Raw genomic sequence first — 25027 nt, 5'->3', positions numbered from 1 at the left:
TTCTTCTGTAAGCTAAAGCTTTAGCTAGTATTTTACACATTTTGTGTTGCGATTGGTTTTAAAGACTTTGCAATATTCCTCTACAATCTTTGGTATAATGTTTATTAAGTTGGAAAATGATACTTGACACTAAGTAGCAGTTCCAGTGACGTAACAGTAATACTACAGTGTCACATCCAAGCAAAGGAACTTCGAGAGAGGATGTGGATTTTGGAAAGGCACAATTGATGGCATTTTACCAGATTGTAGCCTGTTACAAAATCTGTCGCAATGCTGCAGTTATTGGTGCTGCTTGTAATGATTTATTTACTGTTGATGTAACGAAAATCAAACTGGTTAGCTGTTGGAGCAGTTACAGAGGAAACCATATTTGTTAGTGGTTGTCAGCATTCTCGTTCTGTTGAAGAGAAGCTAAGACAGATCATTGTAATGCCATGTGATCAGTTTTATACTATGGTGATGCAGTAAATACAGTTTTTCATTATTATAGAAATTAGTGAGCATTCAATTTTCATTGTTGTATAAATGTATACAAGTACAAAACCAAACATTAAAAAAATAAAGGATCGAATAAAGACAAAATTATGAAAAGGGTAGTTGCTACTCATTGTATAGCGGAGATGCTGAGGCACGGGTAGGCACTGTCAAACAAAGCTTTTGGCCCAACAGGCCTTCATCAGAAAACACACACACACACACACACACACACACACACACACACACACACAACCAGCTCTGGCTGCAAAGGCCAGAGGCATAAGTACATTCATTGTAAGCTGGCACTGTATAAGGAAGTGAGTATTAGTGATATCTGTGCAGTAACTGAGAAATCTCTCATTTGTTTTATATGTAAATTGTATTTATTTATTAATTATTTATATAAAACATTCACCTTAGCAACTAGAAAAAACCACGCAAACCTAAGTCATGGTGGCAGGATGGGATACGAATTTCACTCCTTTAGAGTGAGAGTAGATTGCATTAAAACTGACATAGCCACCTCACTTGGTATGTGATAGAAAAGGAAGCTACTTATACATGCTCTACAAGGAGAGTACAAGATGCAGAAGTAGTAAGATAAATGTTTTAACTAAAACATCAAACTTTGATGTAATACATTTCTGGAACATGTAAACACATGAATGTCTTATACAACACTGCTGAAAAGTATAACACATGGTCACCTGCCAATACTGTATTGATCACAACTAATGTTGCAAAAGATAGTTTCTCTGAGGTGACGTATCGCACTTGATGTCAAACAAGAAAACAGGAAACCAACAGCAGAAGCATACTTGTGCAGACACACTCAGCATAGGTGATGGCACGTCTGTGAGAATATTGAAAGAATATGCAACAATAAAAGTATTTCTGTAGGCTAACATATTCACACTGTAGAAACACTGTCCTACTCCAGCCTCTTTGTGTGGTGGCAATGCCTTACATAGAACACCACCAAAATAGCTCACATGTCTTGGAGAAATAGTAGTTTTTGGTCACCTTATTTGAAGGGATCCACTGTTGAGGAGAGGGTGCTATAAGTGCACATAACTTTGTAGTTAGAGGCTTGCAGTAAGCCCTTGAGCTATGTGATCAGGTTTGAATAGCACTTCTCTGTAATGTAAAAATGAAATGACTGTTAGTTCTACCTCAAGAAACTACTGCATAAGCTACAAGGGACTGAAAGTAACAAAATTAAGCCAATGTAGCCCCTTCTGAGGAGCATACTTTGAAGTGTTTCTCAGAGCACAACATGCAGAATAGAATTCCTGGAAGAGTTTTATTACATGGTTTATCAGTTTGTGTCGATAAACATATATTCCTAAAAGTTTAGTGTGTCATACTGTTTCTAACTTATTTCTGTCCCATGCCAGTTGGAGATGTTTGTTTTGATAAGTTTTCCAAATTGCATGTAATTTGTATTCTAAACACGGAGTGATAGTGAACCATGGATGCAGGGACTTAATCAGTTGTAGACGGAGATTCCGTAACATCACTCACTAGTATGCCAGTATCAAATGCAAATGTGATACTAGCTGCAGTTTTATAAAGTCCTAATGTCATTTATATAATGAGGATGGGAGGTGTAACATATTACCCTCTATTTTGACTTCTGTTGCTCAAGATACTAACATCATTTTGTAATTAAAATGAGGTGAAGTTGGTTCCACAACCTGTGAACATATTTTGTAAATATGATAGGAACAACTTGTTCACTATCCCATTGATCCCAGCTATGTAAAAGAATTTCATGAGTAACAGTATCAAAAGCTTTAGAAAGATCTGAATTAACTCGTACAACAATGTTGTAGTCTACATCTCTAAGTACTTCCGTCTGTGTAAACCGTTAATGGTTTTCCTGTACTACCAGATTGAAAGCTGTGTTGATTAACTGTGATCAGCTATTGAACAGTAAAGTACACGATTTGTTGTATCATTCTGAGATACTGTGCAGGATGCTGATAGGGGCAACATGGTACATTAACTTTCAACTTTATCAATTACTACTCTTGAATAAAGGTATCACTTTCAAAACTTTTGATTGGTGGGTAGCACTTGTACAGTGAACAATGAATTAGAAGTGTACATCAAGGATGTTGCAATTTGTGAAGCAATAAGAGGGATTAAGTTACACTGGCACTTCATATTCCCCTGCTGACATGTTGCATTTGTAAGCAACTTTACTACTTCATAATTGCTAAATAGAGCTAACATCACGTAGTTTTCTGCTGTGCGATACTTAACTTTATCCTGATCTGTGAAATTAAATTTGTGTTAGGGAAGCATTTCTTAAGTTATCATTAATGTAATTTCAAAGATCGTTTCTACCAGTATTAATGTTATTACCATTTGTATTAAGTCTATAACTTTGCTTCTGCCACTTTTTCTCGAAGTTAGAGGCTTTATTGTGAAAAATTTACAAAACATTTATGATTCAAAGTACTGGCTTCTGCTGGCCACTACATTCTCCCATCTTTTGGGCAGCATACGAATCCCATTGCGGAAGAGCTGGGCATCTTTTAAGGAGCTCCATAAAACGTTCCGATTTTGCACTTATTCATATGACTGGAAGTGCTAGTCAATCAGCTCGTATGTCATTGCCCGAAAAAGGTGGTAGCCAGCAGGAGAATTTGATGGGTGTGGCTGGACTTTCAATTTTAATGTTTCCAAGCACTTCTGTCAGGTTTTGTGACATGGGGTTGAGCTCTGTCGGGCTGCAAAATTGCTTTTTCATGTCTATTGCTGTACTGTAGCCGTTTGTCTTTCAGTGCTTCACTCAGGCGCATTAATTGCTTTCCTGTGACTGTTTCTATCGGTTTCAGGAGCTTCGAAAACCTCTCTCCCACTGCAGTGCCAGTCTTCAGTGCAAAACCAGCGTTCTTGAAGCATTGAAATGATTCTCTGCGTATTATTTCACTAATACGTACCTTGACGTAGGTCTTACCCAACATTTTGTGACCCTCAGTCGCACGTTCTTCACGTTAAATCAAAAAATTAACTTCTCACAAACGATGAGAACTGGGGCTGTAAGCTAATTTATTTAATCGCGAATAACTTTATGATGCAACCACAAATCAACCACTATATTGATGGCGTTTACAAATGTCTAAGATTATTTTATGACAATTATCTGCACCAACACCATCACCTCTTGTAGCTAGCTAGTGACATCTATTGCAAGACGGTAGAAGTAAAGTTGTAGACCAAATAAGTATAACTTCCTGCTCTTCATGTCTCTTTCCTGTTTGAGTTGTTACAGTTTCCCATATACATGATGACTAAGAAAGACAGAACAGATTTCAGTTGCTTATTACAGATGCTGAAAGTAGAAACACATTGCTAACGTCACTGGATGGAGAAAGGTTCAAAGCTCTATGTTCGCAAAGGCAGTACACTATACTCAACATGAACACCATGTGTTGCTCAAGAAACATGGAAATGATATTAGAATTCTAATAATACCGTCAGCTGCTCACGGGCGCTGATATATATCAACGGGGACAGGTGAAAATGTGTGCCCCGACCGGGAGCCGAACCCGGGATCTCCTGCGTACATGGCAGACGCCACCAAGGGCGAAGAGGATAGTGGGACTGCAGGGACTATCTCGCGTACGTCTCCCGCGAGACTCACATTCTCACCTTGTACATCCGCACACTACGTCTGTAGTGTCCCACCCCAACACACTCATTACTTGGAAAGAATGCCTTCCACAAGCCCCGTAAGAGTTTGGGGAATATGTGTGCATCCGCACAGAAGGAGCTCATGGCCGGTATTGCCAGAACTATATATTTATATGGATATGGTGTCTGTTCTTCCAGATATATCCGAAAGAACAGACACCATATCCATATAGATATATGATGATGATAGTCCATTTCATTCCAGGCATAAATCAATAGGTCCCTGTTTATTGAATCAACAGCTTCAACAACTCGATTTCTCAACTCTTGAAGAGTAGCTGCTATAGTTGGGACAAAGACTGTCTTTTAAGTAAACCTGGAAAATAAATTGCAAGTTGTGAGGTCTGGTGGTAGGGTGGACCAAAAATGATGAAAAAGATCTTGCTGTCCACCCCTTCCAAGCCATCATTGTGGGATGCTGTTAAGATAACGCCACACTGCGAGCTGAAAGTGAGGCAGGGCATCATCGTACATAAAAATAATCGTTTGAATCTTTGTGAAGTTGAAGAAACAACCAATTTTTGCAGCATATCCAGGTATTCCTCTGCAAAAACAAAGGTCCATAAACTTAGTGAACAGAAATGGGGCAACACACATGCAGTTTTGGTGAGTCTATTTCATGTTTGGCAATGACATCAGGATTTTATGACACCATATTCTTACATTATGGCAGTTTACTTTACCTGACACTTGAAACATTGATTCGTGTGAAAATATGAGTTGTTTGGGAAAAGTGTCTCCTCCAGTATCCTGGAGAACTGAAATGCAGAATTTAAGGTCACCGGGAAGCAGTTGCTACAACCTGTAAGGCTTCATATGCAGGCATCATTCCAGAACACGCCACACCTCATTGTTTGAGGATGTTGATGTTCCTGGCCTTCCCATCGTGCGGACATCAGAGGGCTCTGGGTGAATGTGTCTCTGTACATTTGACATTTCCTCGTATGTGTGTGGCTGACCATTTCTCTTCCCTTTGCATATGCAATCAACTTCCAAGAATCTTGTATGCCAGTCACAAATAACCTTGTGTAGAGGCAGTCCCTTGCTGAATTAACAACGGAATACATGTTGCACTTGAGCTGCGGATTGACTTTATGCAAATTCCAACACACACGTTAATTTCTCGTGTGTTGTAGTCACCATGTTGCTACAAATGGTGCAGCTTTGACAAAACTTTGAAATTTTCACTATCCTGTGACTTGAATGTTGTGCTTCTATCTTTCAAAGTGTGTGTTGAATACACAATTGAAATCCATTTTTCTTTTTAAACCACCCAATAGGTTTTGATGTGTTGCCTGACGTTCTTACTATGCTGTAGTTTCTAAGAAGTTTTGCCTTTACAATTACCCGTAGATACATTTTCTTATAAGTCTCTACACTCTATAAGATGGGGATCTGTGGATATTTTCACTTTAACCTTATCAACAAAGACCAAGAGAGGCCTTGTGCACAGTGTTAGGAAGGCATGTCCTGAACAACATACGGAAAATCATGACCAGTGAGGTGTGAGCACTGGAGTCGGGTGGGGGTTCTGTTACTTTCTATCGATTTTTCTCAAATAACTCAAACTGCAGGTTCTAGTGAAAATGTTTCACATAAAAAGGCAAACATTAAATTTACCAAAAAGGTGCTGTTCATTTTTTCCCCCTAGGACTAACAGTTTCCGCAGTACAGGGGATGGAAATATTGCATATGATTAGAAATGTTTAATGATATAAAATTGTTCATCTTCAAATGCAGGGGATAAAACTGAGTATAAAAAGTGTTTACTGTATCAAAGTGCAGCAGAGCCGTATTAAGGGATAAATTGTTGCAGGGCTGTAACAAAGTGCAGATGGAGAGGGGAGGGGGGGATGCACTTCCTCCTTCTGTAGGTCTGGCTACTGAATGTTGATTATGGGAGTCCCCACTCTATCAGACTGCCTCACAAGAAGCATCTACATGTCTCATGAAACTATGCCAACCATCTGCTGCTCCATTGTGAATCACTGGGAGGGAGAAGGGGTTGCAGTTTGCAGACGTGTGTGTGTGTGTGTGTGTGTGTGTGTGTGTGTGTGTGTGGCATTTATTTTCCCCAAAATGCAAAACAATACATGGAATACAAGAAAAGCTTATAAACAGAATACATGTAAATTGCTGCACATTGTTCTACACTGCTAGAGGGAAATATATTCTGTCGTGTACGGTAACTAGCGTTCTTCCAGGAAAGGCAATTTCCACCGTGAATGATGGTCCTTTTTCAGTTTAGACTTCCCTATCATTTCCTGCCTGTTTCTCTTATGTGAGTTAGCGAAAACCTTAACTGAGCTGGTGTTTATGTAATGGAGCTATTTTCAGTTTATTGAGTACTTATTTACAGTTGTTAAGGGTGTTATTGTGAACCTGTCAGATGTCTTATCACATTGAAGAGCTTGTCCCGAATGTTACATGCTGTTTGTCTGTATTAGACAATATCGATTTCATTGTCTCCACTATCACTCTCTGAATGATTTTCACAGCTTCAGGGGTATCAAATGTGTCACTCCAGCCTCAGCTCTCCCAACATCTAGACACACACAGAGGCTTCAGTTGTGTTCTTCTACAACAGGAGGTGGTAACCTAGTTGTTATAAAACTTCAGACATTTCAGTATAAGTAAAGCAATGCATTACACTAAATTCCTTTGCTTGACTTGAACGTGACAGACCTGTTCCATCAGACATACTTGTAACTGTCTTGGACAATATACTTTGCTAAGGTCCTCAGATCTGTCTGCTGTTGTGGTCCTTCGTGTGTACCTTTGAGAGGATGTAGGAGTGCTCAATCCCTTCCGCAGCTCCTCTCGCTTTCTCACAAGCTTTGTTGGCTGCCATAATGCCCAATCCTTTTGCCCTATTGGGCACTGCATGTTGCCATGTTGTTTGTTTGTCAGTTGTTGACTGGCACTACTGCCTATCAAGTGACAGCGTTATCTTAATGTCATGTCGTCATGCTGTTAAGTGATCCTGCCATTCAGCAAGTTGCTGGTAAATTGGAGGCAGCGGTGTTACAGCAGCTCATGCTCCAGCTCGGTATTGTGCTGACAGTCTACTCAGTGGCTTGTAGCAGCAGTTATCATTCTGGTCTTTAAAGACGTGTCCTGGCAGCTCATGAAGATGCTGTCATCCTTGCCCATTAGCGTAGCGGAGATGTGCAGGAGAACTGGAACAATCTTGCACAATTGTTATCTAACAGTAAGCACAGAATTGCATGTGACAGGGTAAACACTATTGATCCTTCTGATCAAGTGACTACCTGTCTGTTAGCTGACATATTTGTTACAGTTTTTCGCTATTAGATGTTATTCATAATATTCCTCCTCTATTCCTAATTGCCAGCATTCTCTCCCACTACTACATTTGCATAACAATTCCTTTTGGTATCAGAATGAGATTATCACTCTGCAGTGGACTGTGTGCTGATATGAAACTTCCTGGCAGATTAAAACTGTGTGCCAGAGCGAGACTAACTTGGGTCCTTTGCCTATCGTGGGCAAGTGCTCTACTAACTGAGCTACCCAAGCATGACTCACTCCTCACAGCTTTACTTCTGCCAGAACCTCGTCTCCGCAATTTCCTTTCTTTCAGGAGTGCTAGTTCTGCAAGGTTCGCAGGAGAGCTTCTGTTAAGTTTGGAAGGTAGGAGACGAAGTACTGGCAGAAGTCAAGCTATGAGGACGGGGCGCGAGTCGTGCTTGGGTAGCTCAGTTGGTAGAGCACTTGCCTGCGATAGGCACAGGTCCTGAGTTCGAGTCTCACTCCGGCACACAGTCTTACTCTGCCAGGAAGCTTTCTTCTGGTATGTTAGCACTCATGACAAACTCGTGGTGAATGAAGATGCAAATCTTGCTTCATGCATAATGTTATGGAGGCATGGCTAACTCTGTGTAACACGCTTACAGCTGAATTGCTTGCGTTTATACCCTGCAGTGCTGAGCTTGGTGTTTTCTGCTGGCCTGCTTACCATGTGTACTTGCTTAAGACGCATGCGTGGCTGTAGCTGCATTGGCCCCACTGCAGAGACAATGCTCAGCTCGTAATTTAAAAAATATCTTGTCTTCCCAAACTGAACTGTTCTGCTGTGAATAAATGTCACGTGACTAGGGCCTCCCGTCGGTAGACTGTTCGCTGGGTGCAAGTCTTTCGATTTGATGCCACTTCGGTGACTTGCATGTCGATGGGGATGAAATCATGATTAGAACAACAAAACACCCAGTCCCCGAGCGGAGAAAATCTCCGACCCAGCCAGGAAACGAACCCGGGCCTTTAGGATTGACATTCTGTCGCGCTGACCACTCATCTACTGGGGGCAGACGTTCTGCTATGGAACAACGGATATTGGTAACAGTTCTATTATGTTTACTTAAAAGAAAGGATTTATATTCTGGAAGCTAGCAAGTTTTCTTTTGTGTGTGCTCCTCAGTGACTCAATGCTTCTGCTGTTCTGTGATTTGCCCCCATTGATCATAAATTATTTGCATTCTGCTGTAACTTTACTTAATAAAAATATTGTGTGAATCCAACAAGTTATGGAGGAAGACATGTATGGTCTCCCTGCAAATAATGTGGAACTAGTTGTGTTTACTAATGTACTTACCATCATGTGGTCATTACCTACTACACTATGTGATCAAAAGTATCCGTACACCGGGCTGAAAACAACTTAAAAGTTCATGGCGTCTTCAATTGGTAATGCTGGAATTCAATATGGTGTTGGCCCATACTTATTCTTGATGACAGCTTCTACTCACGCAGGCATATGTTCAATCAGGTGCTGGAAGGTTTCTTGATAATTGCAGCCCACTTATCATGGAGTGTTGGACTGACGAGTGGTATCAATGTCTTTTTTTTTTTTTTTGTCGGTGAGGCGTGGCACGAAGTGGTCGTTCCAAAAAATCCCAATGGTGTACTGTAGGAGTCAGGTCAGGACTCCATGCAGGCCAGTCCATTGCAGAGATATTATTGTCGTGTAACCAGTCCACCACAGGGCGCGCATTATGAACAGGTACTCGATCGTGTTGAAAGATAAAATTGCCATCTCCGAATTACTCTTAAACAGTGAGAAGCAAGAAGGTGCTTAAAACATCAGTGTAGGCCTGTGCTGCGATAGTGCCTCTCAAAATGGGTGCAAGCCCCCCTCCACGAAAAAAAAGACCACTCCATAGCACCACCCCCTCTGAATTTTATTGCTGGCACTACTCATACTGACAGGTGACGATTACTGGACAGTTGCCATACACACACCCTGCCATCAGATTGCCACATTGTATACTGTGATTTTTCACTCCACCCAATGTTTTTTCCATGGTTCAGTCGTCCAATGTTTGCACTCCTTACACCAAGTGAAGCGTCGTTTGCCATTTACTGGCAATGTGTGGCTTATGAACAGCCGCTTAACCATGAAATTGAAGTTTACTCACCTCCTGCTGAATGTCATAGTACTTGCAGTGGATACTGACACAGTCTGGAATTACTGTGTAATGGTCTGGATAGATGTCTGCCTATTTCGCGTTACGACCTTCTTCAACTTTCGGCGGTCTCTGTTAGTCAACAGACGAGATCAATCTGTATGACTTCGTGCTGTACGTGTCCCTTCACATTTCCACTTCACTATCACATCAGAAACAGTTGACCTAGTGATGTTAAGGATTGTGGATACTACGCGTACAGATGTATGGCACAAGTGACGCTCAATCACCTGACCACATTCGATGTCCACAAGTGTGCGGAGTGCCGCATTCTGCTCTCTGATGATGTCTTATCACTACTGAGGTTGCTGATATGGAGTACTTGGCAGTAGGTGGGAGGACAATGCACATAATTTGAAAAACGTGTTTTTGGGGGTGTATGGATACTTTTGATCAGTGTATATGCATATATGTGTAGCCTCTATTATTCTGGTTTGAGACTCTTTACTTCATTTTTACAGATACGACGAGCAGACCCAAATATTGTTTGTTCCATGGCTTGGAGACCAAATTTTTATGCGTATCAATCATATGATGGCACTTTTGGTGAAAGCCATCCACGTTTCAATGGCCTAATTTCTCATATCTTGGCTTTATTAGTTGATGCTGCCAGTGACTGGGCACTTCATAATGTTACATATTACATTCTTGGCCTCTCTGCTGTTCTCCTGCAGAAGGACAATGTTACACTGTAAGTTCATAATTACGTTTAAAATATCAATGATGTGTTGCTCTGTAACTTTAACATGTGAAACACATGTTGTAAACTAGTATCTGTTTGTTTTTGTGTGTGAGTGAGCGGGCAAATGGTTTCAGGGCTAGCCTCACAAAATCCACTTATAAAAAGGTTGCAGGGACAATTGCAATAAGTGAAGCCAGTTAGAGCGAGCTATGCAGCTTATGTATTCAGGTAGTGAATCGGCATTTGAAAAGATGATATTGCCATGAATATAAGACCTGAAATGTTTCACCCGTAAATGATGACTGATGTCAATATGAAAGCTATTGCCGTTGGGTTGGAGCTAAAGTATGAACCATTGCAGAGATTGGAGTTAGTATTGAGAAATGGGGAAAAATGAGAAATGGGGAAAAATGTTTAGAAAAACACTCAGGCCAACTAAAATAACAAACAATTAAACCTGGTCTTCTGGGACTCCCAGCAGTTTGGTTTGATTCTTTTCTATGATACATGCATATGCATTGCATTAGGGATTGAACAGCATAGTGAACTCATTATTGTAGCCAACATTGACACGAACCTCACGCCTACCACAGTAGTACATGTTCATATGCCAACTGGCTCTGCAGATGATGAAGAGATTGAAAAAAAAAATGTATGATCTTACAAAAGAAATTATTCAGATAGTTAAGGGAGACTAAAATTTAATAGTCGCGGGGACTGGAATTCGATAATAGGAAAAGGAAGAGGAGAAGTAGTTTCTGAATGTGGACTGGGGGTAAGAAATGAAAGAGGAAGGTACCTGGTAGAATTTTACACAGAGCATAAGTTAATCATAGCTAACACTTGGCTCAAGAATTATGAATTAAGGTTGTATATGTGGAAGGGGCCTGTGACACTTGAAGATTTCAGATAGATTATATAATGGTAAGACAGATTTAGGAACCAGGTTGTAAATTGTAAGACATTTCCAGGGACAGATGTGGACTCTGACCACAATCTATTAGTTATCAAGTGTAGATTAAAACTGAAGAACCTGCAAAAAGATAGGAATTGAAGGAGATGGGACTTCGATAAACTGAAACAATCGGAGGTTGTAGAGTGTTTCGGAGACAGCATTCAGCAATGATAGACAAATACAGTAGAAGAATGGGTAGCTTTGAGAGATGAAATAGTGAAGGCCATAGAGGAAAAAGTGGGTAAAAAGATGAGGGCTAGTAGAAATCATTGGGTAATGGAAGAAATATTGAATTTAATTGATGAAAGGAGGAAAACATAAAAAGGCAGTAAATGAAGTAGGTGAAAAGGAAAACAAATGTCTCAAAAATGATATTGACAGGAAGTGCAAAATGGCTAAGCAAGGATGACTAGAGGACAGATGTAAGTGTGTAGAGGCTTATATCACTAGGTGTAAGATAGGAAAACTAAGAGACCTTTGGAGAAAAGAGAACCACCTGAATGAACATAAAGAGTGCCAATGGAAAACTAGTCCTAAGTAAAGAATGCCAAGCAGAAAGGTTTTAGGAGTATACAGGGGGCGATGTACTTGAGGACAAAATTATGGAAATGGAAGAGGACGTTGGTAAACATGAAATGGGATATAGCATATTGTGTGAAGATTTTGACAGAGCCCTGAAAGACCTAAGTCAAAAAAGACCCCAGGAGTACAAAACATTCCATTAAAACAACTGATAGTCATCGGAGAGCTAACCATGACAAAAGTCTTCCATCTGGTGAGCAAGATGTATGAGACAGGTGAAATACCATTAGACTTAAAGATGAATATAATAATTGCAATCCCAAAGAAATCAGGTGTCAACAGGTGTGAAAATTACCAGACTATAAGTTTAACAAGTCATGGTTACAGAACACTGACACAAATTATTTACAGATGAATGGAAAAACTGGTAAAAGCCGACCTCTGAGAAGATCAGTTAGGATTCCGTAGAAATGTTGGAACACGAGGCAATACTGACCCTATGCCTTACTATGAAGGAAAGACAAACCTGCATTTCTAGCATTTGTACACTTAGAGAAAGCTTTTGTCAGTGTTGACTCTTTCAACTTCTGAAGGTGGCAAATACAAAATGCAGGAAGTTAAAGGCTATTTACAATTTGTACAGAAACCAGACGGCAGTTATGAGTCAAGGGGCGTGAAAAGGAAACGGTGGTTGAGAAGGGAGTGAGACAGGGTACAACCCTCTCCGATTATATTCAATCTGTATATTGAGCAAGCAGTGAAGGAAACGAGAGAAATTTGGAGTAGAAATTAAAAACCATAGAGAAGAAATAAAAAGTGTGAGGTTTGCCGACCTTGTAATTCTGAGACGGGAAAGGGCCTGGAGAGAATGGAATGGGCAGTGTCTATGAAGTAGGATATAAGATGAATAACTAAAAAAGCAAAATGCGGATAATGGTGTGAGGTCGAATTAGATCAGGTGATGGTGAGGGAATTAGCTTAGGAAATGCTACACTTAAAGTAGTAAATGAGTTTTGTTATCTGGGGAGCAAAATACCTGATAATGATTGGAGAGGATATAAAATGTACACTAGCAATGTCAAAGCTTTTTTTTGAAGAAAAGAAATTGCGTATAGAGTTAAGTGTCAGGAAGTCTTTTCTGAAGGTATTTGTGTGAAGTGTAGCCACGTATGGATGTGAAACATTGACTATTATTATTATTATTATTACTACTACTACTATTACTACTACTACTTACTACTACTTACTACTACTGAGGCAGCAATTTTTGCTGATTCCTTTCTTACATTTAATTGTGCTGAGGAAATTTCATTTTACAGGAAAACATAATGTTAAGTGTCATTGTGCGGTGTGTACTAAAAGTGTTCACCTCCACCAATAAGCCTTTGCTGAAACATTGACTCAAACTAAATCAAGTACGAAGTTTCCATATCAAAGAAATCTTTGGTTGCGTCTGATACTTTGAAAGTAATTTTCATGCAAAGATTTCACTGTTTAAATTTTTTATATAAAAGGAGTGCTTTTTAAATTTCACTCCAAAAATATCTGAGTATTATGTAAGAGGCATGTTACCTACTAAAAGGTACAGGGATGTGTGTTAATCATTGTGTGCTCCTAATTTCAATTAAATTTTCATGAACTGTATGAAATAAGTCTACCTAAATGATCAGTGGTGTACTACTATAACTATGCTCCAACTTAGGTTACACTTAGTTCATCATCAGAATAAACCTGATGTGAACAAATGTAAATGCAATGACTGGCCAGCAGTTGTAGCACAAGTACATTGTTGTTGGTACTACCTTGGAAGTAAGTCCTACTTATGTATTAGATACCTTACTACTATGTACTGTCAATGAAAATCAGAAATATTCTAAAACAGTAATCCACATTTTTCTTAATGATACTTTAGCTATGTAGTTTTTATTTTAAAATATTGTGTAGTCTCATGGTCTGTTATTGTATGCAGTGTCTTGATTGTTGTTGTGTTAATACATACTGTGAAAATGGGTGATGTTGCTTCCTGCTCTGTAGTGAAACACAAGCATGGAAAAACATTAAAAAGTGGTGAGAGCAGATTTGTTCTTAATGTTTTGCAAAAATTTGCGCAGAAATCTTCATTGGTAACGAGACAGCAGATGGCAGAAATGACTTCTGAGTTTACTGGTATGTGTGCATCCAGGGTATTGAGCCTTCAGAAATAAAAACAGAATACTGAAAAAAATTTCTGCTTCAGAAGATGCAAAAAGTTGCAAAATGAGGCAACTACAGTAATTAAGGTATTTAAAATGGGAAATGACAATCAGGACTTCCCCACTGTGGAGAGGACATCATTATACAAACTGCTAAGAGACATTGGTTTCCAGTTCAAAAATAGGGAATGAAATAGTTTGACAGACGTTCTTTGTGAAGAATACATTATCGTGGTCAGATTGAGACCCGAGAAACATAAATTTTATTATTCCGAAGAGACTTGGTTTAATGCAGAACACAGAAAGTATGCACTGATGAAGCAGTTACCGGTAAGAGGCAAACTTTCGTAGCAGGTCTATCACGGGGAATAAAAAGCCGTATGGAAAAAAGGGGCGCCCCCCCCCCCCCCCCATGAACCATGGACCTTTTCGTTGGTGGGGAGGCTTGCGTGCCTCAGCGTTACAGATGGCTGTACCGTAGGTGCAACCACAATGGAGGGGTATCTGTTGAGAGGCCAGACAAACATGGGGTTCCTGAAGAGGGGCAGCAGCCTTTTCAGTAGTTACAGGAGCAACAAAACAGTCTGGATGATTGACTGATCTGGCCTTGCAACATTAACCAAAACGGCCTTGTTGTACTGGTACTGCGAACGGCTGAAAGCAAGGGGAAACTACAGCCGTAATTTTTCCCGAGGACATGCAGCTTTACTGTATGATTAAATGATGGTGTCCTCTTGGGTAAAATATTCCGGAGGTAAAATAGTCCCCCATTCGGATCTCCGGGCGGGGACTACTCAGGAGGACGCCGTTATCAGGAGAAAGAAAACTGGCGTTCTACGGATTGGAGCATGGAATGCTCGATCCCTTAATCGGGCAGGTAGGTTAGAAAATTTAAAAAGAGAAATGGATAGGTTAAAGTTAGATATAGTGGGAATTAGTGAAGTTCGGTGGCAGGAGGAACAAGACTTTTGGTCAGGTGAATACAGGGTTATAAATACAAAATCAAATAGGGGTAATGCAGGAGTAGGTTTAATAATGAATAAAAAAATAGGATGCGGGTAAGCTACTACAAACAGCATAGTGAACGCATTATTGTGGCCAAGATACACACAAAGCCCATGCCTACTACAGTAGTAAAAGTTCATATGCCAACTAGCTCTGCAGATGAAGAAATTGATGAAATGTATGATGAAATAAAAGAAATAGTTCAGATAGTGAAGGGTGATGAAAATTTAATAGTCATGGGTGACTGTAATTCGACAGTAGCAAAAGGGAGAGAAGGAAACATAGTAGGTGAATATGGATTGGGGGAAAGAAATGAAAGAGGAAGCAGTCTGGTAGAATTTTGCACAGAGCATAACTTAATCATAGCTAACACTTGGTTCAAGAATCATAAATGAAGGTTGTATGCATGGAAGAAGCCTGGAGACACTCACAGGTTTCAGATAGATTATATAATGGTAAGACAGAGATTTAGGAACCAGGTTTTAAATTGTAAGACATTTCCAGGGGCAGATGTGGACTCTGACCACAATCTATTGGTTATGAACTGTAGATTAAAACTGAAGAAACTGCAAAAAGGTGGGATTTTAAGGACATGGGATCTGGATAAGTTGAAAGAACCAGAGGTTGTACAGATTTTCAAGGAGAGCATAAGGGAACAATTGACAGGAATGGGGGAAAGAAACACAGTAGAAGAAGAATGAGTAGTTCTGAGGGATGAAGTAGTGAAGGCAGCAGAGGATGAATTAGGTAAAAAGATGAGGGCTAGTAGAAATCCTTGGGTAACAGAAGAAACATTGAATTTAATTGATGAAAGGAGAAAATATAAAAATGTAGTAAATGAAGCAGGCAAGAAGGAATACAAATGTCTCAAAAGAGATTGACAGGAAGTGCAAAATGGCTAAGCAGGGATGGCTAGAGGACAAATGTAAGGATGTAGAAGCTTATCTCACTAGGTGTAAGATAGATACTGCCTACAGGAAAATTAAAGAGACCTTTGAAGAGAAGAGAACCACGTGTATGAATATCAAGAGCTCAGATGGCAACCCAGTTCTCAGCAAAGAAGGGAAGGCAGAAAGGTGGAAGGAGTATATATAAGGTTTATACAAGGGTGATGAACTTGAGGACAATATTGTGGAAATGGAAGAGGATGTAGATGAAGATGAAATGGGAGACAAAATACTGCATGAAGAGTTTGACAGAGCACTGAAAGACCTGAGTCGAAACAAGGCCCCCGGAGTAGACAACATTCCATTCTACATCTACATCCGTACTCCGCAAGCCACCTGACGGTGTGTGGCGGAGGGTACCCTGAGTACCTCTATCGGTTCTCCCTTCTATTCCAGTCTCGTATTGTACGTGGAAAGAAGGATTGTCGGTATGCTTCTGTGTGGGCTCTAATCTCTCTGATTTTATCCTCATGGTCTCTTCGCGAGATATACGTAGGAGGGAGCAATATACTGCTTGACTCTTCGGTGAAGGTATGTTCTCGAAACTTCAACAAAAGCCCGTACCGAGCTACTGAGCGTCTCTCCTGCAGAGTCTTCCACTGGAGTTTATCTATCATCTCCGTAACGCTTTCGCAATTACTAAATGATCCTGTAACGAAGCGCGCTGCTCTCCATTGGATCTTCTCTATCTCTTCTATCAACCCTACCTGGTGCGGATCCCACACTGCTGAGCAGTATTCAAGCATTGGACGAACAAGCGTACTGTAACCTACTTCCTTTGTTGTCTGATTGCATTTCCTTAGGATTCTTCCAATGAATCTGTCTGGCATCTGCTTTACCAACGATCAACTTTATATGATCATTCCATTTTAAATCACTCCTAATGCGTACTCCCAGATAATTTATGGAATTAACTGCTTCCAGTTGCTGACCTGCTATTTTGTAGCTAAATGATAAGGGACCTATCTTTCTATGTATTCGCATCACATTACACTTCGCTACATTGAGATTCAATTGCCATTCCGTGCACCATGCGTCAATTCGCTGCAGATCCTCCTGCATTTCAGTACAATTTTCCATTGTTGCAACCTCTCGATACACCACAGCATCATCTGCAAAAAGCCTCAGTGAACTTCCGATGTCATGCACCAGGTCATTTATGTATATTGTGAATAGCAACGGTCCTATGACACTCCCCTGCGGCACACCTGAAATCACTCTTACTTCGGAAGACTTCTCTCCATTGAGAATGACGTGCTGCGTTCTGTTATCTAGGAACTCCTCAATCCAATCACACAATTGATCTGATAGTCCGTATGCTCTTACTTTGTTCATTAAACGACTATGGGGAACTGTGTCAAATGCCTTGCGGAAGTCAAGAAACACGGCATCTACCTGTGAACCCGTGTCTAAGGCCCTCTGAGTCTCGTGGACGAATAGCGCGAGCTGGGTTTCACACGATCGTCTTTTTCGAAACCCATGCTGATTCCTACAGAGTAGATTTCTAGTCTCCAGAAAAGACATTATACTCGAACATAATACGTGTTCCAAAATTCTACAACTGATCGACGTTAGAGATATAGGTCTATAGTTCTGCACATCTGTTCGACGTCCCTTCTTGAGAACGGGGATGACCTGTGCCCTTTTCCAATCCTTTGGAACGCTTCGCTCTTCTAGAGACCTACGGTACACCGCTGCAAGAAGGGGGCAAGTTCCTTCACGTACTCTGTGTAAAATCGAACTGGTATCCCATCAGGACCAGCGGCCTTTCCTCTTTTGAGCGATTTTAATTGTTTCTCTATCCCTCTGTCGTCTACTTCGATATCTACCATTTTGTCAACTGTGCGACAATCTAGAGAAGGAAGCACAGTGCAGTCTTCCTCTGTGAAACAGCTTTGGAAGAAGACATTTAGTAATTCGGCCTTTAGTCTGTCATCCTCTGTTTCAGTACCATTTTGGTCACAGAGTGTCTGGACATTTTGTTTTGATCCACCTACCGCTTTGACATAGGACCAAAATTTCTTAGGATTTTCTGCCAAGTCAGTACATAGAACGTTACTTTCGAATTCATTGAAAGCCTCTCGCATAGCCCTCCTCACACTACGTTTCGCTTCGCGTAATTTTTGTTTGTCTGCAAGGCTTTGGCTATGTTTATGTTTGCTGTGAAGTTCCCTTTGCTTCTGCAGCAGTTTTCTAACTCGGTTGTTGTACCACGGTGGCTCTTTTCCATCTCTTACGATCTTGCTGGCACATACTCATCTAACGCATATTGTACCATGGTTTTGAACTTCGTCCACTGATCCTCAACACTATCTGCACTTGAGACAAAACTTTTGTGTTGAGCCGTCAGGTACTCTGTAATCTGCTTTTTGTCACTTTTGCTAAACAGAAAAATCTTCCTACCTTTTTTAATATTTCTATTTACGGCTGAAATCATCGACGCAGTAACCGCTTTATGATCGCTGATTCCCTGTTCTGCATTAACTGATTCAAATAGTTCGGGTCTGTTTGTCACCAGAAGGTCTAATATATTATCGCCACGAGTCGGTTTTCTGTTTAACTGCTCAAGGTAGTTTTCAGATAAAGCACTTAAAAATATTTCACTGGATTCTTTGTCCCTGCCACCCGTTATGAACGTTTGAGTCTCCCAGTCTATATCCGGCAAATTAAAATCTCCACACAGAACTATAACATGGTGGGGAAATCTACTCGAAATATTTTCCAAATTATTCTTCAGGTGCTGAGCCACAACAGCTGCTGAGCCCGGGGGCCTATAGAGACATCCAATTACCATGTCTGAGCCTGCTTTAACCGTGACCTTCACCCAAATCATTTCACAATTCGAGCTACTTCACATTAGAGCTACTGACGGCCTTGGGAGAGCCAGTCCTGACAAAACTCTACCAGCTGGTGAGCAAGGTGTATGAAACAGGCGAAATACCCTCAGACTTCCAGAAGAACATAATAATTCCAATCTCAAAGCAAGCAGGTGCTAACAGACGTGAAAATTACCGAACTATCAGTGCAATAAGTTACAGTTGCAAAATACTAACGCAAATTCTTTAGACGAATGGAAAAACTGGTAGATGCGGACCTTGGGGAGGATCAGTTTGGACTCCGTAGAAATGTTGGAACACGTGAGGCAATACTGACCTTACGATTTATCTTGGAAGAAAGATTAAGAAAAAGGCAAACCTACGTTTCTAGCATTTGTAGACTTAGAGAAAGCTTTTGACAATGTTGACTGGAATACTCAATTTGAAATTCTGAAGGTGGCAGGGGTAAAATACAGGGAGTGAAAGGCTATTTACAATTTGTACAGAAACCAGATGGCAGTTATAAGAGTCGAGGGGCGTGAAAGGGAATCAGTGGTTGGGAAAGGAGCGAGACAGGGTTTTAGCCTCTCCCCGATGTTATTCAATCTGTATATTGAGCAAGCAAAGGAAACAAAAGGAAAAATTCGCAGTAGGTATTAAAATTCATGGAGAAGTAGTAAAAACTTTGAGGTTTGCCGATGACATTGTAATTCTGTCAGAGACAGCAAAGGACTTGGAAGAGCAGTTGAATGGAATGGACAGTGTCATGAAAGGAGGATATAAGATGACCACCAAAGCAAAACAAGGATAATGGAATGTAGTTGAATTAAGTCGGGTGATGCTGAGGGAATTAGATTAGGAAAGGAGACACAAAGTAGTAAAGGAGTTTCGCTATTTAGGAAGTAAAATAACTGATGATGGTCGAAGTAGAGAGGACATAAAATGTAGACTGGCAATGGCAAGGAAAGCGTTTCTGAAGAAGAGACATTCGTTAACATTGAATATAGATTTATGTATCAGGAAGTCGTTTCTGAAAGTATTTGTTTGGAGCGTAGCCATGTATGGAAGTGAAACATGGACGATAACTAGTTTGGACAAGAAGAGAATAGAAGCTTTCGAAATATGGTACTACAGAAGAATTCTGAAGGTAAGGTGGATAGATCACATAACTAATGAGGTGTTGAATAGGATTGGGGAGAAGAGAAGTTTGTGGCACAAGTTGACTAGAAGAAGGGATTGGTTAGTAGGACATATTTTGAGGCATCAAGGGATCACCAATTTAGTATTGGAGGGCAGTGTGGAGGGTAAAAATTGTGGAGGGAGACCAAGAGATGAATACACTAAGCAGATTCAGAAGGATGTAGGTTGCAGTAGGTCCTGGGAGATGAAGCAGCTTGTACAGGATAGAGTAGCCTCGAGAGCTGCATCAAACCAGTCTCAGGACTGAAGACGACGACAACAACAACAACAACAACAACAACAACAATGGAAAAAGGAAAAGTTTAATGGTTGTGCATACAGGTAACAACTGAAGTTTTGTGGGAGGTGGTGATTTAGGTTTTGAAAAGAAGAAAACTGGACATAATCGTGAAGAAATGGATGTCGAAATTTTTAAATGGTCAAGAGAGATTCTTCCAGTTTGGAGCCCTCCACATTATTGTAATGGACAATGCATCTTAACATGGCATCACAAAAGTTGAGCATAGGCTGCAAAAAATAATCTTGAAAAAAGAGATTTTATCCTTCGATGTCGTGCAAGATGTTAACTTTGACTAGATACCTTGTATCCATAAGATCTGATGATGCTGTTAAAGTGAAACACATGGTAAGCAGTATAATAAAGAGTTCATGGTCATAGATCCAGTGAATTACCTATTTTCCAAAGTAATGACATCGTAAATTTGGCTGGTAGAATAGGAAGCCAGTGTAGATTGTAATGCATTTAAGGTGTCATTGAAGCAGTGGGATGAACCTTATATTTATAGACCAGTAGATTGTATTTGGGAAGCTGCTTAGGCTGCAGGTCACATTGTTAGGTTACCCATGTAATTCTAACAAAGTAGGAACTGATCTGGAACTGAGGCACGAGATTTGTCATGGAAAAATAACATCTAAGCTGTCAGACAACGGAAACTAGTACTTGCAGCTTTGTCACGTCACTGTGGAATGCAGGCAGGGGTTGCAGAATAGCAGGTCATAAGAGGAGAAAATATGCTGCTTGAATGCCTTCATGGATTGTTTTGATTTTCTCGTTCTCACTGTAGCTGATAACAGGTCCAGTACTTGAAATGCAGTCGTTGGATTTGGGGATTTCAGAGTTCCAGATGACTGGCTGTAAGTAATAACTTCAGTGGCTTAAACGTTTAACTCTGTGGTAAAAGCTGTGCAATATGCTTTCATGTCACATACAGCTCAAGCAGATAAATTAAGCTGTTAGGAATTTTCATCTCTCCAGTTTTTATTTGCAATATAAGATGACATGAAAGTCGCTGAACTCACATTGGTGACTCCCAAATTGACAATGTAGCTATCTATTATTCAAACCGCAGAGAAATTACGAACTTGGAAGTCATAAAGGGTGCAAATGCAGACAAATACCATTACCTGGTGAGAATAAAACTGCTTAAAACCTCAGTGGTTAATAACACAAACACACTCAAATTTGATACCAGCAGGATCCAACCATATTTCACAGGAGAATTATAGAAAAAGCAATCAAGCAGTTGGCAGTGGCTCAAAAGGAAGTTGATAGAAACAACACTAACACTAATTCCTCTGCAGAAAAGGAAAAACCATCCTTGGTGGAATGAGGAATGTGAATATGAAAGTCGGTCTAAATGGATGCATGCAACAATTGGAACGTGTAAGACAGAAAACAACCAAACAGTCTTGAAAGTGAGGAAAGAGACACTCGGATTAATCGGAAAGACCAAGAGGAAATAAGAAAAAGGATCAACTGATTGTAATTGAGAAATACGTTGAAAGAAGTACCACAGGAAATTTCTGTAAGAACTTCAAAACTAAGCTTGCAGGATATCAACCATAGTCTCCCTCAAGAAGGAAATAGACAATTGTGCTTCTAACAATCAAGAAAATAGTGAGAAACTTTGGAGATGTTTCAAAGAACTGCTTAATCACCCATAACCAAATAAAGATTCCCACAACAAGTACCTGAAGACACTAATCCAAATTCATTTCATCAGATGAAAATAAAACAGCCAGACATATCAAAAGACTCTAAAACAATAAAGCACTGGGGGAGGGAGGAACTGTAGCAGAAATCTTCAAATTAGCAAGCTCAAATGCCATAAAAGAAATTGCCAAATTCACGCAAGATGTTTGACAAACAACAAAGTCCAGACTGGAAAAATGCGGTAATTCATCAGTTGCACAAGAAGACGGATGGAGCAGATGTAAATAACTGCAAGGGAATCTCACTAGTATCAGTTGTATCAAAATTCTGTCTCTTCTCGATTGAGCACATAAACAACTTGAACAAAAAATTGGTGAATATTGGGTGGGATTCAGACCAAACTTCCATTGTCCAGAGCAAATCTTGAACCTAAGGTTAATAAGAAAATTTGTGGCAAAAATGTGGTGTGCAAAAGGTTTCATCTGTTAACATGATTTTAACCTAGATACCCTCAGAAATGAAATGGTTGCCATAACGCATTAAGTATTTTTCCTCTTGCTCCATCATTGGCAGTTATTCTTAAAATATTAACTGTGTTTGCAGTAGAAAGAACAAATGTATAAATTTGTGCTTCTCCTGATCTCATTACTCAGAAGGAAGCAGTTGTAAAGACTTGCAGATGCTCATTGAGACAATGTACTTTACCGTTGATGAAGTCTATTAATTGTGATAGATTATGAGTAAATGCAGTGTGAGTGATGTGCTCCAGACTTATTTTACAATTGTTCTTAGAGAACAGTATGGCATTGGTAGTTGGCTAGCTGTGTGTGGAATGTGGAGTAGTGTGTAAGGCACAGTGAAACAGCCATTTACCAGTATATGAAGGCTACACTTCTGCTTTGTTCTTATCTTTTTTTTAAACATCTGGGAATTGTTCCTGTAATTTTGGGAACAGTAGTGCATGAAATTAGTCGGAAAAAAGTTTTTTCAGGAGTGTGAAAAAAGCTAACTGTGTTTCATGAAAGTTTATATGGACTCACTTGTTCAGAAATTTAATTATTTTTTTAATAATTATTCCAGTGAGACTGTCCGCAAATGGAAAGAACGAGGAGTCCGTGTTATTCCATGGACTGTCAATCATCCACTGGAGAAGCAATTTTTCTCCAGAATACTGAAGGTTACATATATGACAGATACACTTGATGGCGAACCAAACAGACTGACCAGTTAATATTTCTATTCCGATTTTTGTGCATTAGTTTTCATGGTAGTAGTTAAGCATGTCGTGAGAGGATTTCACATTTTTTGTTTTATTTATAATTATACACATGTATTAGTTTATGAAGCCATATAACTGTGATTCAATGAAATGTAAGTTTATTTCTTATAGAAATTGGGAAAAAAAAGAGTTTTGTGAAAAAAAGGAAAGACCCTATTAATAGGGATGGAGAAGGCTAATCAGTTTGATGCACGATTCTTTGGTGGACCAGTTTTTTTTTAAGTTACACTCTTAAAATGTTCATTTTGAATGTTTAGTTGCTTAAAAAGCATTTTTGTAGGCTATAAATGATGCATTTGAGATGTGCCTTGAACTCTGCATGTGAGTATCTATTCTTGAGTGAGGTGTCTTTCTCTTTATATGGCAGCTCAGATCTGTTTTAAGTATGGTGTTAAAGTACCATAATAAACAGTATGGCTTTTTAAGGAGGAAAAATTCATTTGTCACAAATGGAAGAATGGAATTGTATTCAATTTTAATACTTAATTTATAATTTACAGCTGAGCTTAGTATCATATGTCTTCGAAGCAGAAGACTGCTTTTTGCATTTTATGTGATGAATGATATTGTTTACAATAAGTACAAATTATTATAGTCCTGGCTTTGGAACTGTATAAGATTATTTTTCTACATAAACTCTTCAGCAAATTGAGGGAGAATTACGGAACAAAAACTGTGCTTAGAAGCACAGATAACCATGTACAAAAGACTGCCATTAGTTACCTATGGAAGAAAGAATTTAAGTATTTATTATATATTTGCATTAGTCATAATAAAAAACAGAACAACTTGTACTTACCAAGCAGCAGCAGCATCAACAACAAAAACAGTGTACTCGTATACAATACACAAAGAAGGGCTGGTTAAGTTTTGTGCTGCTTACTGGGTGGAAGTTTTTTTTTTTTTTTGTTCTAATTTCGTTGTGAAAATTGATTTCTTGCAAAGCTAAAATTAAGATTGTAGTTCCAGCAGATCAAAGCAATTATGGAGACATCATTAACTTATTTGAAGCCAAAAAAAGTTACCATTATAATTAAGAACACGTGTTTGGCAATATTATGTGCATTTAACCTTACTTACTTTTAAATATGTTCATTACTTCATAACTTACTTCAAAACAATTTAAACTGCATATAAAAAGCATCAAAAGTGCAATTTCGTCAGTCATCGCATTTGTGAGAAAATGTGCATTCAGCCTGTCTTTCTTTTTTTATTATTATTATAGCAAACCAATAAATTTTTGGAGCAACTTTAATCATTATTAATTATTATTGACCTATGACATATACCTCTTCCAAAATTTTTAATTGAAAATGATGTAAAGAAGAAATGTTGAAGCTGTTAATTTACTTTAGTCTGACAGCTGGGGCTGATAACATGAGTGTAAATCAATCAGTTTCATGTACTGTGTATGAGTTCAGGGAAGTTTCATTGTTCGTCAAACACAGAACTACTGCAGTGAGAGTTCAGTTGCATTTCTCTAGTGGTGGTATTAAATAATCAACTTAGGATAAAATTTTCAATATCTGTGAGGATGTTCTCACTAATGAGGCTTCAGTCAGATTAATGAAACATTATAATTTTAAGCTGGTCAGTGTTTATAACTTGTTGGCTCATTAATCGCTGATTGTAATGTACCTTTTTTTTCATAAGATTTCATTTCCCTGCATTCATGGGAATGCCTCGTAAATGATGAAACAGTCATACAAAGAAATATGCATGATGCAGGTACAGTACCCAAATTAAGGAGCATAATCCCGGATAGTTTCTTTATACTGGGCACAGGTGCTTTCATGTATCTAAAACATGATTCTGTAAACGTCTCATAGAA

At 39.4% G+C, this 25027-nt stretch overlaps 1 protein-coding gene across 1 annotated transcript in view; it reads left to right on the top strand.

Annotated features, from left to right (window-relative positions):
• Positions 1 to 24451, top strand: part of LOC126354446 (glycerophosphodiester phosphodiesterase 1) — a 32478-nt gene extending 8027 nt beyond the window's left edge. Inside the window, exons 5-6 of the mRNA XM_050004134.1 lie at positions 10127 to 10356; positions 22998 to 24451. Coding sequence (XP_049860091.1) covers positions 10127 to 10356; positions 22998 to 23148 — 381 coding nt within the window. The 3' untranslated portion in view covers positions 23149 to 24451. The remainder of the gene's footprint in view (positions 1 to 10126; positions 10357 to 22997) is intronic.
• The last annotated feature ends 576 nt before the right edge of the window (positions 24452 to 25027 follow it).

Source organism: Schistocerca gregaria, chromosome 3 (genome assembly GCF_023897955.1).
Source record: "Schistocerca gregaria isolate iqSchGreg1 chromosome 3, iqSchGreg1.2, whole genome shotgun sequence".
Classification (NCBI taxonomy): Eukaryota; Metazoa; Arthropoda; class Insecta; order Orthoptera; family Acrididae; genus Schistocerca; species Schistocerca gregaria.
Note: the sequence above shows the minus strand (reverse complement) of the source record. Positions and strands in the feature narration are given on the sequence as shown.